A 16112-nucleotide genomic window follows, 5' to 3' on the forward strand; every position below is an offset into this window, starting at 1 on the left:
GCCATCTCCAGGAACCCCTGTTCCACTACCTCCCGGGAAGTTAGGTTGTCTCGAAACAGGTGGTCTCCCCCGGGCACGTTTGGCTCCAGAATTTCCACTTCTGCCACCATGCTGACTGCCAACCATGCTACCACCTCTCTGGCTCCGCTGCTGCCTCACGGGCAACCTGCAACCCTCTTCTCCTGATGATGATGAAGCCCCTTCTGCACCCAGCTCCCATTTGCGATCATCTTCATCATCAACAGGTGCCACTGATGTCCTTCTCAGGTTCCTCAACAGTGTCTGCTTCAGGACCCTGAACGCTGGCAACACCGCCTCCCACATTATTCTCCTCATCACTACTTGCCCGCCTAGCGGCGGATGTCTCCTCCACTTCTTGGCTGGGCAGTAGCTGCTGACTGTCCTCCCTTATTAGATTGTCCTCACTGAATACTGGATCTGAACCCACCGCAGAAGACACTTCTGTAGGGGAAGGAACAACACAGGACAGAGGCAATGGGAGGACAGGGACTGCTCCTGTTCCATGCCAACTGAGGGTTGTGTCTGAGGAACCCACCGATTGTTGACTGGGGGTATCAGATGTCACTTGTGATGAAGTGGATGACCGTGTTAACCAATCAATGACGGCAGATGGGTTGCTGGTTGAGACGTGACCGCTAGCTGATACCGGGAGATCAGGCCTCTCACTGCGACTCCTGCTGCCAATTGCCCCTAGTCTGCTGCGACCTCTACATGTGCCAGATGAATTTACTCCTCTGCCACTCCTCTGTGCACGTCCTGGCACTTCTCTGCCTTGTCTAGAACAGCAGCAGGTGTGTACTTCTGGCTGGCCTTTTACAGTAACTAGGCCTTTAAGACTTACATCAGGGACAAAATGGTACAACACTTAGATGTATGTATGTGGTATTCACTTATGAGGGCAGTTGAAAATGCTCCACTACGCTTAACAGTATTTGTCTAGAACAGCAGCAGGTGTGTACTTTTGGTTGTCCTTTCACAGTATCTAGGCCCTTGAGACTTTAACAGGAACAAAATAGAACACCACTTAGATGTATGTATGTGCTATGCACTTATGAGGGGAGAACAATGTGATACAGTACGCTTTAAAAAGTATTTGTGTACAACACCAGCAGTACACACCAGTGCTGCAGCAGACATTCGCTGTGTACACCTCCCAAAATTTCACTTTCTCCCTCAATCTCACTCATTTCGCTATCAGTGCTTCTAGGCAGGTTTTGTGCTTGAGCTGAATTGTTGTTGTTCTGTGCAACACACTGCTCTCTGTAATAGAACGCTGTAGACAGACACAGCGCTGTCTGTCCCTATCTATCTCTCTGCAGTGAAAGGCTGAAGTTACTGGCCTCAATATGGCTGCCGATTATATAGGGCTGTGACATCACAGGGGTGACTGGCTGCTGATAGGCTGCATCCTGCATGTGATTCAGCGCTGTCTGTCCCTATCTATCTCTCTGCAGTGAAAGGCTGAAGTAACTGGCCGCAATATGGCTGCCAATTATATAGGGCTGTGACATCACAGGGGTGACTGGCTGCTGATAGGCTGCATCCTGCGTGTGATTCAAGGTCATCCCACCTGAACTTGTTCCTGCCTTCCCAGGATTCCTTGCCCCATGTCCTTACATGTGGATCCGCCATTTTAGATGCCCTGGAGCCTGGATCACACTAAATGGAGTTTAATGAAGCGATTTGTGCGATAGAATTGTGGCGATATTCACATTCGTTGTGAATCAAATTTTTCCTGAAAATCGTAATGAATTCGGATTCGCCAGATTCAATTTGCTCATTTCTATTTCTAAACATAAAAAATCCACTAGTGCAGTGTGTTTTTAAACAAGCTGTTAGTTACCATGGGTTACCACATGTCACCATACCTTTGACTTTAACTTAGCTATAAAACCACTTCCATACAATCCTAGGTGGCCTAGCATTGTTATACAGGGCTTTAAAGCCCTTACGCAGTGTTATACCGTATATACTCGAGTATAAGCCGAGTTTTTCAGCACGATTTTTCGTGCTGAAAACACCCCCCTCGGCTTATACTCGAGTGAACTCCCCCACCCGCAGTGGTCTTCAACCTGCGGACCTCCAGAGGTTTCAAAACTACAACTCCCAGCAAGCCCGGGCAGCCATCGGCTGTCCGGGCTTGCTGGGAGTTGTAGTTTTGAAACCTCCGGAGGTCCGCAGGTTGAAGACCACTGCGGCCTTCAACATCATCCAGCCCCCCTCTCACCCCCTTTAGTTCTGACTACTCACCTCCGCTCGGCGCTGGTCCGGTCCTGCAGGGCTGTCCGGTAAGGAGGTGGTCCGGTGAGGAGGTGGTCCGGGCTGCTATCTTCACCGGGGAGGCCTCTTCTAAGCGCTTCGGGCCCGGCCTCAGAATAGTCACGTTGCCTTGACAACGACGCAGATACGTCGTTGTCAAGGCAACGGCTCTATTCCGGGCCGGAAGCGCGGAGAAGAGGCGCCCCCGGTGAAGATAGCAGCCCGGACCACCTCCTCACCGGACCACCTCCTTACCGGACAGCCCTGCAGGACCGGACCAGCGCCGAGCGGAGGTGAGTAATCAGAACTAAAGGGGGTGAGAGGGGGCTGGATGATGTTGAAGGCCGCAGTGGTCTTCAACCTGCGGACCTCCGGAGGTTTCAAAACTACAACTCCCAGCAAGCCCGGACAGCCGATGGCTGCCCGGGCTTGCTGGGAGTTGTAGTTTTGAAACCTCTGGAGGTCCGCATGTTGAAGGCCGCAGTGGTCTTCAACCTGCGGACCTCCGGAGGTTTCAAAACTACAACTCCCAGCAAGCCCGGACAGCCGATGGCTGCCCGGGCTTGCTGGGAGTTGTAGTTTTGAAACCTCTGGAGGTCCGCATGTTGAAGGCCGCAGTGGTCTTCAACCTGCGGACCTCCGGAGGTTTCAAAACTACAACTCCCAGCAAGCCCGGACAGCCGATGGCTGCCCGGGCTTGCTGGGAGTTGTAGTTTTGAAACCTCTGGAGGTCCGCAGGTTGAAGACCACTGAGGGCGAATGATGAGAAGAGGATGATGAAGGGGGGGGGGTGTGGGGATGATGAAGGGGGGTGGGGATGATGAAGGGGGGGGGTGTGGGATGATTACAAGGGGATGATGAAGGGGGGATGTGTGGGATGATAAGGGGATGTGTGGGATGATGACAAGGGGATGATGAAGGGGGGATGTGTGGGATAAGGGGATGTGTGGGATGATGACAAGGGGATGATGAAGGGGGGATGTGTGGGATAAGGGGATGTGTGGGATGATGACAAGGGGATGATGAAGGGGGGATGTGTGGGATGATAAGGGGATGTGTGGGATGATGACAAGGGGATGATGAAGGGGGGATGTGTGGGATGATAAGGGGATGTGTGGGATGATGACAAGGGGATGATGAAGGGGGGATGTGTGGGATGATAAGGGGATGTGTGGGATGATGACAAGGGGATGATGAAGGGGGGATGTGTGGGATGATGACAAGGGGATGATGAGGATGTTAATGACGGGTCTGGATGATGACAGGGGGGATGAGGTATTTCCCACCCTAGGCTTATACTCGAGTCAATAACTTTTCCTGGGATTTTGGGTTGAAATTAGGGGTCTCGGCTTATACTCGGGTCGGCTTATTCTCGAGTATATACGGTACATAAGTTATGAGGCTTATTTATTTTCTGATTCATGGAGAACCTGTTTGCACCATATCAAACTTTTCTGGAAAGTTCTGCCAAGCTGCCTAGCCAAACATTTCAAAAGTTCACTCAACTCTAGTAACTGAAAAGCATTCCTTTTGCATCTCTAATATTTGAAGTCAGCTATTTTTTTTTGTATAGAAATATCCTTTACAGTTAACAGTATCAGACCTTGTATTTTACATTTGGCCTTACTAGTGGACAAATCAGTAAGTCATTATAATGTGTAATATTTCAAAATTATATAAAATCGTGAGTATTTGGATACACCAACACATTTATACATCTAAAAAAATGGGGTATGTGCAGCTCACAATATAAATTAATCGAGGCTAAATGGAAAGTATTTACACCAAAAAAATACTAGTACAAAATAATATATAAGGGTAAAAAGGGGGGGTACCAAATGCCTCTAGACTAATACCATAAAATGGTACATGATGATGGAATTACAGAAAAAATAATAAGCACAGTCCGATTTATTTTTTCTGTAATTCCATCATCATGTACCATTTTATGGTATTAGTCTAGAGGCATTTGGTACCCCCCCTTTTTACCCTTACATTTATACATCTGCCCTACTTGTCTGTCTCTGCTACAGCGGTCCCTGGCAAAATTTTATTCTACCTATGCAATAGTACTGGAGAAGCGATTGTCCTAGGGTTCCTTTGATCACTGGAACCATTTTAGCTGGGTTTACTCCACTAATGCAGTGGCTCAAGTCTCAAGTCTGTCACCCAGTCAAGAGCTAAGACCCTAGCTTTTACTCTTTTGCTCTCATTCACTGCTTGTGATTCTACATGTTTCCTGGTTTCTGCATTTACCCTGGTACAATTTTGCTTTGGTACTTGAATTTCTTTTGTGTGTGTTGAATGTTAGTTTTTTGACTAATCTCTCGTCTCCTGATTTGTCTTAGGCTGCTTTCACACTATAAAAATTCATCCGTTACAAAGGTCCGTTAGAAAAGCCCTGGTAGACGGCCGTTAAATAATCCCATTAAAGTCTATGGGATTTTTTGATCATCCTTTATGACCCGTTATAGTCCGTCATGAATAACTGCCGTTAGTTGTGACGGAAGAAATAACGGCACATGCACTAATTTTTCTTCCGTCACAAGAAACAGGTAAATTAACGGCCATTATTTTTAACATTGAAGTCTATGGCTGACGGATGAGCCTTTATGTCATCCATTTGCACACAGTTTATTATATCCGTTATTACTTCTGAGCATGCTCAGAAGAGGTGACATCAGCAGACTCCTTCAGTGCTGAGGGTGGACTACTACTTCCATCATGGAACAGACTTGTTTCCATGATGGGAGTAGTAATTCCCTGGCTACGGCTAGATTAGTATTTGAACTACAACCCCCATAATGGAACAGAGTCTGTTCCATGATGGGGGTTGTAGTACAGGGGCTGAGGGATTGATCGCATCGGGTTTCACTTCTGAGACCCGATGCGATCAAAAGTTATTAAGCAGGGGAGCGGGCGGCATGCTCCGCAACCCTGCGATGTATCAGTGTGTTTTAACTTTCATTTTTGAATCCCCCGCGGGAAGCCCTGAATGGCCGATCAGGGCTCTCAGAGAGAGATTGAAAAATGAACTTTGAGAGTAGCAGGGGTCAAAGAGCACTGTGGGGGGCAAGATATATAGCGCTGCAGAGGGGGGGGCAGACATATAGTCTATATATCTAGCCCCCCAGCAGCCAGTGCATTAGGTATGACCCCCGCCAGCGCATTAAATATATACCCCCCGCCGGCGCATTAAATATATTCCCCACCGCAGCGCATGTATATGTGCTCTCGCAGCTCTTCTATATACATATGCCCCTACCGCCGTATAAATAAAAAGTATTTCTATTAGCAGTGCATAGTGCCGGCTCCCGGCACTATGCGCTGCATAGAAATACCTTTCATTCATATAGCAGCAGGGTATATGTATGTAGAAGCACTGGGGGGGGGGGGGGGGCAGATAACCCTATATGTCTGCCCCCCACAGCTCTTCTATATACACATGCACCTGCCACCGTATGGATGAAAAGTATTTCTATTAGCATCGCATAGAGCCGGCTCCCGGCACTATGAGCTGCTAATAGAAATACCTTTCATTCATATGGCTGCAGGGGTATATGTTTGTAGAAGCACTGGGGGGGCATATAGCCCTATATGTCTGTCCCCCACAGCTCTTCTATATACACATGCCCCTGCCGCCCTATGAATGAAAAGTATTTCTATTAGCAGCGCATAGAGTCGGCTCCCCGCTCTATGCGCTGCTAATAGAAATACTTTTCATTCATACGTCGGCAGGGGCATGTGTATATAGAAGAGCTGTGGGGGGCAGACATATAGGGCTATCTGCCCCCCCAGTGCTTCTACAAACATATACCCCTGCAGCCATATATACAGCGCTATATATCTTGCCCCCCACAGTGCTCTTTGGCCCCTGCCACTCTCAAAGTTCATTTTTCAATCTCTCGCTGAGAGCCCTGATCGGCCATTCAGGGCTTCCGATGGGGGATTCAAAAATGAAAGTTAAAACACACTGATACATCACAGGGTTGCGGAGCATGCCCCCCGCTCCCCTGCTTAATAACTTTTGATCGCATCGGGTCTCAGAAGTGAAACCCAGTGCGATCAATCCCTCAGCCCCTGTACTACAACTCCCATCATGGAACAGAGTCTGTTCCATGATGGGGGTAGTAGTACAAGCACTAACGTAGCCTCCCCAGCTGTCTGCAGACTCCTGCAGCCAGGGAATGTCTACTCCCATCATGGAAACAAGTCTGTTCCATGATGGGTGCAGTAGTAGTCCCGGCTGTGGAAGTCTGTAGGCAGAGGTGTTTAGCCATACATGAGGGATAAGGGTAACGGATGAATATTTATTCAGCCGTTAGCATATTTATTCAGCCGTTAGCACCCTTTATTCCATCCGTTATTAAACGTCTGTTTCTACAGAGAAAACGGACATTTAATAATGGATGAATGCTCATAGTGTGAAAGCAGCCTTATCTGTGCTCTCCTGGTTTTGACCTAGGTTTCTTTGACAACTCTTTTTCTACCTGCCTGAGATATCTGTTTAATTTCACTATCTTACAAACTTGCACTGCACCAAACTCTATAGCCACAATCTTGTTTCCCAGTAGCCAAGTCCTGCCTTACTTCAGGCTCTGGTGAATACCTAGGGAGTGTCTAAGACTAAGCCAGCAAGAGTAGTGTTGCATATTGGCAGTTATGAGTTTTTTTTTCCTTTTGTGGCTATTTTCTGATCAGTGAGCACTGCTAGCATTACAGTAGTAAAAACACATGGAACTATCAAATGGCTGATTGAAATTCACTGTTAGGCTGGGTTCACACACACAGTAGTTTGGTGTATATTTTGATCTTGAGTGATACTGATACAAAAAAAAAAAAAAAAAAAGCTATAGTGAAAACATTTGCACCTTTTTTGTGTGTTTTGGACCCACTTTTGGTATTGGTAAAAACATTAACCAAAATACTGATCAAAACACTATGCATGACCCCAGCCTTAAATAAAACTAACTTAATACACACTATTTACTAGGCCATTATATTTTGTATGCACAAAGTACTGGTTCCGCTCACCACCTGTTAGGGAACATGCATCAGCTGAGCACGGACATGCCGGTCCCGCCCTCGGCCAAGTACAAATTGTGAACAAAGAAGTCGTCCAGCTCCCGGGATGCAATAAAAGAAGTATTCTTTATTAATCCAGCAGATAGGATAGACACATAGAAGCAGAAGCGTCTGACGCGTTTCGCACAGAACGTGCTTATTCGTAGACTGAATTCGTCTACGAATAAGCACGTTCTGTGCGAAACGCGTCAGACGCTTCTGCTTCTATGTGTCTATCCTATCTGCTGGATTAATAAAGAATACTTCTTTTATTGCATCCCGGGAGCTGGACGACTTCTTTGTTCGCCATTATATTTTATATGAATGACTGAAAGCATTGCAATTAGTAAACTACAATCTCCCTTAGCGGACACCTCCCAATACGGGACACCTCCCAATTGCGGAAAGTTTTTAATTCCCCAGCAGAGTCCCATAAGGCTTAATGTATTTTCACCCTCCAAATAGGGGACACTCCCAAAAGCAATTGTGGACACACCCAAAAGGGGACAAAACACACCCATTGGGGAAAAAACCCTCCCAATAGGGTATAGTAGGGGACAAAACACTGTGCCAGCCCTAGCTTGTACACAGGGTCACCGTCAGGGGGGTATAGCCAATACCCCAGTAAGGGGCCCAGGCTCCCAGGGGGCCCAGGCCCCCAATGCACCCCCTGTAGAAGCCCCAGCACGGAAGCAGAAGACCGCTGTTTAAACAGTAGTCTTCTGCCTCTGTACGTCTGCTGGCTACATCATTCACCCCTCTTCTTTCCTGATCCCCCTGTGCCACTTTATTTCCCCTTTGCGAAATAACCCCTTCTTTATTACCTTCTGTGCCATATAATTTCCTCTTGATCCCCCGTGCTAGTTATTTTCCCCTTTATTACCCTATGTGCAAATTCATCACCCCCTCTTCACCACCCTGTGTACCATCCACCCCCCATGCCATTTCATTCCCCTTTATCACCCTGTGCCACTTCATAAAGAGGGAGGTGATGAATTTACACAGAGGGTAATAAAGGGGGAATGATATGGCACAGGGGATCAAGGGCAAATTATGTGGCACAGGGAGTAATGGGGGGATAATTTGGCACTGGTTAAAAAGGGGGATGAAATGATATGGGGGAGGGATAAGGGGTGATTAAACGGCACTGGGATATTCTATTGTAATATTGCTTAATTATCATATTTCATAGGTAATTACACTGGAGTGAGTACAGTACAGTATTCAGTCATTCAGTAAGATTTTTGAGCCCTTTTTCCCAATAGGGAGTGAGTGTCCGCTATTGGGAGATTCTACTGTACTGTGAAATAAGTGACAGTAAAAAAAAAAAAAAAAGCATTCACTAGATTGAAGCCTTAACAGAATGATTTATTATGATTTTTATTATTATTATGAGTAGTAGTATTTATCAAACTTCAATGCAAATAAACACAATGGTACATTTCATACAGTAAGTCATTGTGTAAAGGTACAATTATTTTTGTTTCAATTGACTACTAGACAACTGAGTACAGGACAATGCATTGTTTCTGTTTATGCTATCTGTGCAATACTTCGGAATTAAAATAACATGGCAGATGCCGATCATGGTAGCAATGACCTTCACTATTAAGACTGAAAGCATGATTCATGCCATGAAGAAAATTTAAAGTGTATCTGTCACTTCAAAAATCTTTTGAAATATCCTAGAGACATGTCAAAAGTTTTTATCGGTGGGGGTCTAGGTGTTCAGATCCCGACCAATTGTTAGAATGAGCAGAAAGAAAAGCATGGTTGACTGAGACAATTCCATAGACTTACATTGTAAGTTTAACTTGTTTACCACACTCTTTTTTCCAGCTAGTTCTAGCTATCTGTTATAGTCTTAACACCCAGACATCTAGCGATCAAAACATTTTACATGTCTCTATAACATGTGACAGTGGCCATTTAAGTCTACTCTATGCCAATTGTGGTTCTTTATGATATCAGCTTTGTATAGAAATTTAAGAGTTTAATCCTGAGTCTATAAGAAGTGTATACATTGTGATATGACATAATCTTGGTTAAGACAGTTAAGATATACATGATAAAGGTATAAAGTACTCTGAAAGCCCTCCAGTGAGCATATACTAGGCTCCTGTTGTAATGCCATTTGGAAATTTTTGTTAGGAAATACTGTAATATATCATTTATAAAAAAAAAAAAAACAACAACCGTTAAACAAATAAACTGTGCAACGTTTTCTTTACTGTGCAATTTAGGAATTCAAAGCTGTGCTATGACTGACTGCTAAGGTTACTCTTCTTTAAGATGATGTTGACTCTTATACTCATTAAGGGATTTGTCTCTGAAAGAGTGTAAAGGCCAGATCGTCATACTCATTGCATAGCATAAGGTCCTTAGAATGCAGTGTCTGTTTGCCAGGTATGGCTGTTATTACAATCCTGGAACTGTGAGTTTGCTGTCGCAATCAGATCCAAATAAGCCCTAGATATGATGATACCATTAATACAATTTTCGATTTTTGTGCAGATAAGGTGCCAATATTAGATCAAACATACAGATAACCAATGAACATAGTAAAACGTATCTCTTTCCACTGCGTTATTGTGTTGCAAATCTATACAGGCCCAGACCTAGCTTACAAAACTGCCCGTGGGCAGCATTTTTCAAAAAAATCCCACATTTGCTCAACCAGATAAAAGTTTTCAGAAAAAGTTGCAGAGGGGGAAACATGCAAAATAGAGTAATGAAAGAGAAAAATCACTCACATACACCAATCTTGATAAATTTCCCTCTAGTCCAATAATACAACTGTACCATTTTAAGTTCTAAACCATATCTTCTTTGGAAGGAACCAGAGAAGATAAATTAAACTAACCTCATATGCAATTGCTCAATATTTCATGGTACTGCTACTTATTAATTTTTACTTTTAAAGGAAATCTGTCATCAGTGTCACCTACACTAACTTATCAATACAGACAGGTAGTGCAGATGACACTGATGACAACGGTACTTACCTTGTTCCGTTCAGTGCTGTGGTTCTCGGGCTATCCTCTTCGGTGTCTTCAGCTCCGGGCTCGACTTGGAGCATGGACGGAGCTTAGTGATGTCACTGCTGCTGTTTGCTAGCAACAGGATCCAGCAAAGAACAGCAGCGGTGACATCACTGAGCTTCGCCAATGATCCAACTCGGGCCCGGAGCTGAAGATACCGAAAAGGATTGCCGGAAAACTACAGCACGGAATGGGACAAGGTAAGTACCGTTGTCATCAGTGTCACCTGCACTGCCTGTCTGTATTGATAAGTTAGTGTAGGTGACACTGATGACAGATTTCATTTAAGTTTATTTAACTGCTTTATTCACTTTGCCTTTGTATTATAAGAAAGTCATCACTACATGAAGGTAAATTTGAACAGAGGAATTTCCTTTGAAAGTTTGGCAGACTCTGGCTGTATTTTCTGGTCTATTTCTAACAAAAATCTATATTTTAATATCTTTCTCTATTGACAAAATACTGACTGCAATAAATAGAAATTTGCATCGTTAGTGGAGTCTGTTTATATCAGATACCGAAAATATCAGTACATGCAATTCAGTATTTATGAATAGAATAAATAATGTGATGTGATTTTATATGAGTTATAAAGTAAACGTGTAGAATAGAATAACGGTGACTACACTATGTTGCTTCCATATATAAAAGTAATATTTATTAGTTAACATTTCACTTCTGAGACCCGATCCGATCAGAAGTTATTAAGCAGGGGAGTGGGCGGCATGGTCCACAACCCTGCGATGTACACAATGTATTTTACTTTCATTTTTAAATTCCCCGCAGGGAGCTCTGAATGGCCCGTACTGAAGAGCCAATCAGGGCTCCCTGCGGGATTTTTAAAATGGACAATGTATATTAAAAGCGCTGTCGGGGGCAAGATATATAGCGCTATATATCTAGCCCCCAGCGCATTTATAAAGATATAACCCCCGCCAGTGCAAAAATATGTACCCCGCAGTATATATATGTGACCCCCCCCCCGCAGGCGCATTTATAATTATATACCCTCCGCCAGAGCAATTATCAATATATACCCCCTGCCAGCGCATTTATGTGACCCGCGCCAGCGTATATGTCATTAATGCAGCGCTATCTGTGAATAGTATTTTACTCGCAGAGCTTCTCACCAGCCGCCGCCTCGATGCTGCTCATAGAATACTATTCATACATAGCGCTGCAGGGGCATATTATATAGAAGTGCTGTGGGGGCCAGATAATACTATATATCTGGCCCCCACAGCACTCCTATATAATATGCCCCTGCAGCCCTATGTATGAATAGTATTCTATCAGCAGCATCCCGGCGTCGGCTGGTTTGATGCTCTGCGAGTAAAATACTATTCACAGATAGCGCTGCATTAATGGGTATATAATTATAAATGCGCCTGCAAGGGGTCACATATATATACTGCGGGGTATATATTTTTGCGCTGGCGGGCATTTATAAATGGGCTGGGGGGCTAGATATATAGCTCTATATATCTTGCCCCCCACAGCGCTTTTAATATACATTGTCCATTTTAAAAATCCCTACGGGCCATTCAGAGCTCCCAGCGGGGAATTTAAGAAAGAAAGTAAAATACATAAAGTACATTGCAGGGTTGCGGACCATGACACCCACTCCCCTGCTTAATAATGGGTCTCGGAAGTGAGACCCGGTGCGATCAATCCCTCAGCCCCTGTACTACTACTCCCATCATGGAACAGAGTCTGATCCATGATGGGGATAGTAGTACAAACACTAATGTAGTCCCCCCACCCTCCGGCAGACTCCCGCAGCTGAGGAATTACTACTCCCATCATGGAAAAGACTTGTTTCCATGATGGGAGTAGTAGTAGTCCCACAACACTGTAGGAGTCTGCTGATTTCACTTCTTCTGAGCGTGCTCAGCTGTAATTACGGATATTTTAAACCCGGGTGCAAACAGATGACATTAAAGGGGTACTCCGGCACTTAGACATCTTATCCCCTATTCAAAGGATAGGGATAAGATGCCTAATTGCGGGGATCCCCTCCCATAGGCTTGCATTGAGGGGGCCCCCCGCGCTGTCACGCCTCCTCCCATAGGCTTGCATTGAGAGGCGTAGCGTGACGCTTGCCCCGTGGTCGCCGGTAATCAGACCCGGAGTGAACATGATCCGGGGACTGATTTTAACTGGGGTGCTGTGTGCAAGATCACGGGGGTCCCCAGTGGTGGGATCCCCGTGATCAGGCATCTTATCCTTTGGATAGGGGATAAGATATCTAAGCACCGGAGTACCCCTTTAAAGGTTCATCCGTTTGCCATAGACTTCAATGTTAAAATTGTGATGTCCGTGTTTTATTCTGTTCTTTTCACAGAAGAAAAAATACTGCATGTGCCGTTTTTTTCTTCCATGAAAAAAACGGAAAGGAGTGCAGACGGGGGCAAACGGGTGCACAGGGATGTAAATGGATTGTAAAAAAATCCCATTGACATCTTATTCCCTATCCTATGGGATAAGATGTCTTGGGGCCAGAGTACCCCTTTAAATAAGGCTTTATATGTCTTAGGCAGTAATATACACAAGTTTGGAGAGTTATTGCATTGAAGGTTCGGTTAGAGCTTTTTTGAAAAGTTCTGCAAGCCTGGCAAACCAAATTTTTTTAAAGTTCCCTCAACTCTATGTAGTCATGTCCTTTGTGCTATACTTCGTAAAATTGTTATTCACAAAGAGAAAAATCACAATGGATCATTATAAAAGCCAAAAGGTGTCAAAAAGACTAAATACATTTTAAAGGAACTTTCTGACCATCCATATACAAGTCGTGGAAGACCCCTTTAATTGTAAATATCATTAAATGGAAAAGAATCTTCATAAATGAAAGTTAAATCTACCAATAAATGAGGTTTGCCAGGACTATGATATTTTACTTCGCTCCGTGCTTCGTCACCTACAGTAATCTAAGCTTGATTTATGAAAATTAAGGAGCCTATTTTTAAACTGACAGTTTTAGGCTAATTAGAGGGAAGAATGGTTTATATTATGGAGAAGAACTGTACATGGAAATATCCGAAGGTCTTAATGAATGTCTGATTCATGACCAACAGCCTTTTCAAAGGTTACCATAGGATTTTCATTTGGGAATAAATACATTTTAAATTCATAAGGTAAGTTCATATTGTACAGATGTAGCAAGTACCAAGGGAACGTTCATCGACTTAACACACCATTCATTACGTACTCCACACTATTTGTAGTGCATGTAAATCCTATGGACAGCACACTACACATATATCAGTTCCAGTATCCTCTAGCAGACGGGACCATTGAGATAAAAGGAATCTAAATGATCTAAATGATCTTAACGATCTTAATTCTTGGCATATCCAACCATTTCCAATGCGGTCCCAAGACTCTTTGCCCTGCTCTAGAGACATATAGAGGAATGGTGGATTGCAGGAGGAATTACTACAGAAATGGGTGAGCTGAAAACCTTCTCTTTGTTGTAGAGAAATATCCCTTACCAATATAACACTGGAAATACCAATGCACTGTGGGACTTTTCTGCAATATTCTTAACCTAAAGTGCCACAGTACAGTATATGTTCTAGGTTCAACTCCTGTCCTGGACCATTACATGCTGTACATTCAAAACAAGTAGTAATGCTTTTTATAATCCAGTTTTATGCACTTGAAAGGAACATATCATCAGGAAATTACCTCTTTAACAGTTCAAATTCATGTGGCTATGTTAAAATATTTTTAACCGATTGCCATCTAAGGACGAGCCGGCTCATCCTGACACAGCAAGTGGTGTATGATGAGGCCTCCTGACTCGAGCCCGCACCATACTATGCAGCCCACAGCTTATTCCTGTAGTTGGGGGCCGGCATTAATAGCCGACATGGGGGGGCGATCGCCACAGCCAGCTATTAACCCTTTAGATCACCGCTGTCAAAGGTAGTCCAGTTGGGTGGATGCCCCACCGCCGCAGCGCGATCGCTGGGGGGGGGGGGGGGGAATTCATTGTGGAGGCAGCAAGAAGGCTTACCTTTCCTCTGATGGCTGTTCCAGCTCTGTGATTGATAGAGCCTCTTTGAACCAGGCTTTATCAATCAGGCACAGAGCACAGAGACACTGTGTTTCTATGGAATCACATTGATCTGGATGAGGAATCTACTGATTCCTCCTAAAAGTCCCCTAAGAGGACTAAAAGTGTAAAAAAAAAAAAAAAGTTGAATAAAAAGTTTAATAAAACACCCAATAACCCCTTACATATTAAAAGGTGGAATCATTCCCTTTTCCCAGATACCATAAAAAAATAAGTATACAATAAAAATAAACACATGTGGTATTGTGAGTGCGTAAATGTTCAAACTATAAAAATATATTGTCAATTAAACTGCACAGTCAATGGCGTACACATAAAAAAAATTCCAAAGTCCAAAATTGCGTATTTTTGGTCACTTTGTATACCTTAAAAAATGTATAAAAAGTGACCAGAAAGTCCCCATCAAAACAAAAATGGTGCCGATAAAATCTTCAGATCACAGCACAAAAAATGAGCCCTCATACCGCCCCGTATATGTAAAAATAAAAAAGTTATAAGGAGCAGAATATGACAATTTTACACATGCAAATGTTGGTCCATGTAAGGCTGGGTTCACACTACGTTTTCTCCCATACGGGAGCGCATACGGCAGGGGGGAGCTAAAACCGTGGTTGACCACAGTTTTAGGTCCGGTTGTAAAAGCGCATACGGCGCAAAAATGAGCCGACCGGACCGAATGTTTCACTCCGGCCGGCTCATTGAAATGAATGACATACGGGAGCGCATACGAAGGCATACGGGAGCGCAAGGTTTTAGCTCCCCCCTGCCGTATGCGCTCCCGTATGGGAGAAAACATAGTGTGAACCCAGCCTAATTATAATTTTTTTAAAGTTGTAAAATAAAATAAAACCTAATAATAGGTATTTTTGTAACCATATGGACCTACAGAATAAAGATGTGGTGTCATTTTTACCGAATATTGCACTGCGTAGAATTGGGAGCCCCGATAAATTTGCAAAATGGCGTTTTTTTTCACAATTTTGCCCCACAAATATTTTTTTTCTGGTTTTGCCGTATATTTTGTTGTGAAATTATTGATGTCATTATAAAGTACAATTGATGGCACAAAAAAAGCCTTCATATGGGTCTGTATGTGCAAAATTGAAAGCGTTATGATTTTTAGAAGGTGATGAGAAAAAAAATGAAAGTTCAAAAACAGAAAAACCCTGCATCCTTAAGGGGTTAAAGAAGTTTTGGTAAAGTATTTGCAGTTTTTTCCCCAAATTTAACATTTTTACAAGTGGTAATAAGAGAAAATGCCCCCTCAAATTTGTAACCCCATCTCTTCTAAGTATGGAAATACCCCATGTGTGGACATCAAGTGCTCTCCTGGTGCACTACAATGCTCAGAAGAGAGGAAGCGCCATTGAGCTTATGGAGAGAGAATTTGGTTTGAATAGAAGTCGGTGGTCTTGTGCAATAACAAAGCCCCCCATGGTGCCAGAATTGTGGACGCTCCCCCCCCCCACATGTGACCCCATTTTGGAAACTGTACCCCTCACAGAATTTAATAAGAGGTGTAGTGAGCATTTACACCCCACTTGCGTTTGACAGATCTTTGTAACAGTGGGCTGTGCAAATTAAAAATTAGATTTTTTATTTTCACAGACCACTGTTCCAAAAATCTGTCAGACACCTATGAGGCATGA

At 43.8% G+C, this 16112-nt stretch overlaps 1 protein-coding gene across 5 annotated transcripts in view; it reads left to right on the plus strand.

The window, feature by feature from the left end:
• The window catches only part of KCNH8 (potassium voltage-gated channel subfamily H member 8), a 402862-nt gene that overhangs the window by 133992 nt on the left and 252758 nt on the right, over positions 1-16112 (plus strand). Inside the window, exon 1 of one of the 5 annotated variants that reach the window (XM_056519952.1) lies at positions 10499-10585. The exons of the other annotated variants lie outside the window; for them this stretch is intronic. Coding sequence (XP_056375927.1) covers positions 10576-10585 — 10 coding nt within the window. The 5' untranslated portion in view covers positions 10499-10575. Of the gene's footprint in view, positions 1-10498; positions 10586-16112 lie in introns of those variants that run through there. 5 annotated transcript variants of the gene reach the window in all.

The sequence above is a fragment of the Hyla sarda genome, chromosome 5 (assembly GCF_029499605.1).
Source record: "Hyla sarda isolate aHylSar1 chromosome 5, aHylSar1.hap1, whole genome shotgun sequence".
NCBI lineage: Eukaryota > Metazoa > Chordata > Amphibia > Anura > Hylidae > Hyla > Hyla sarda.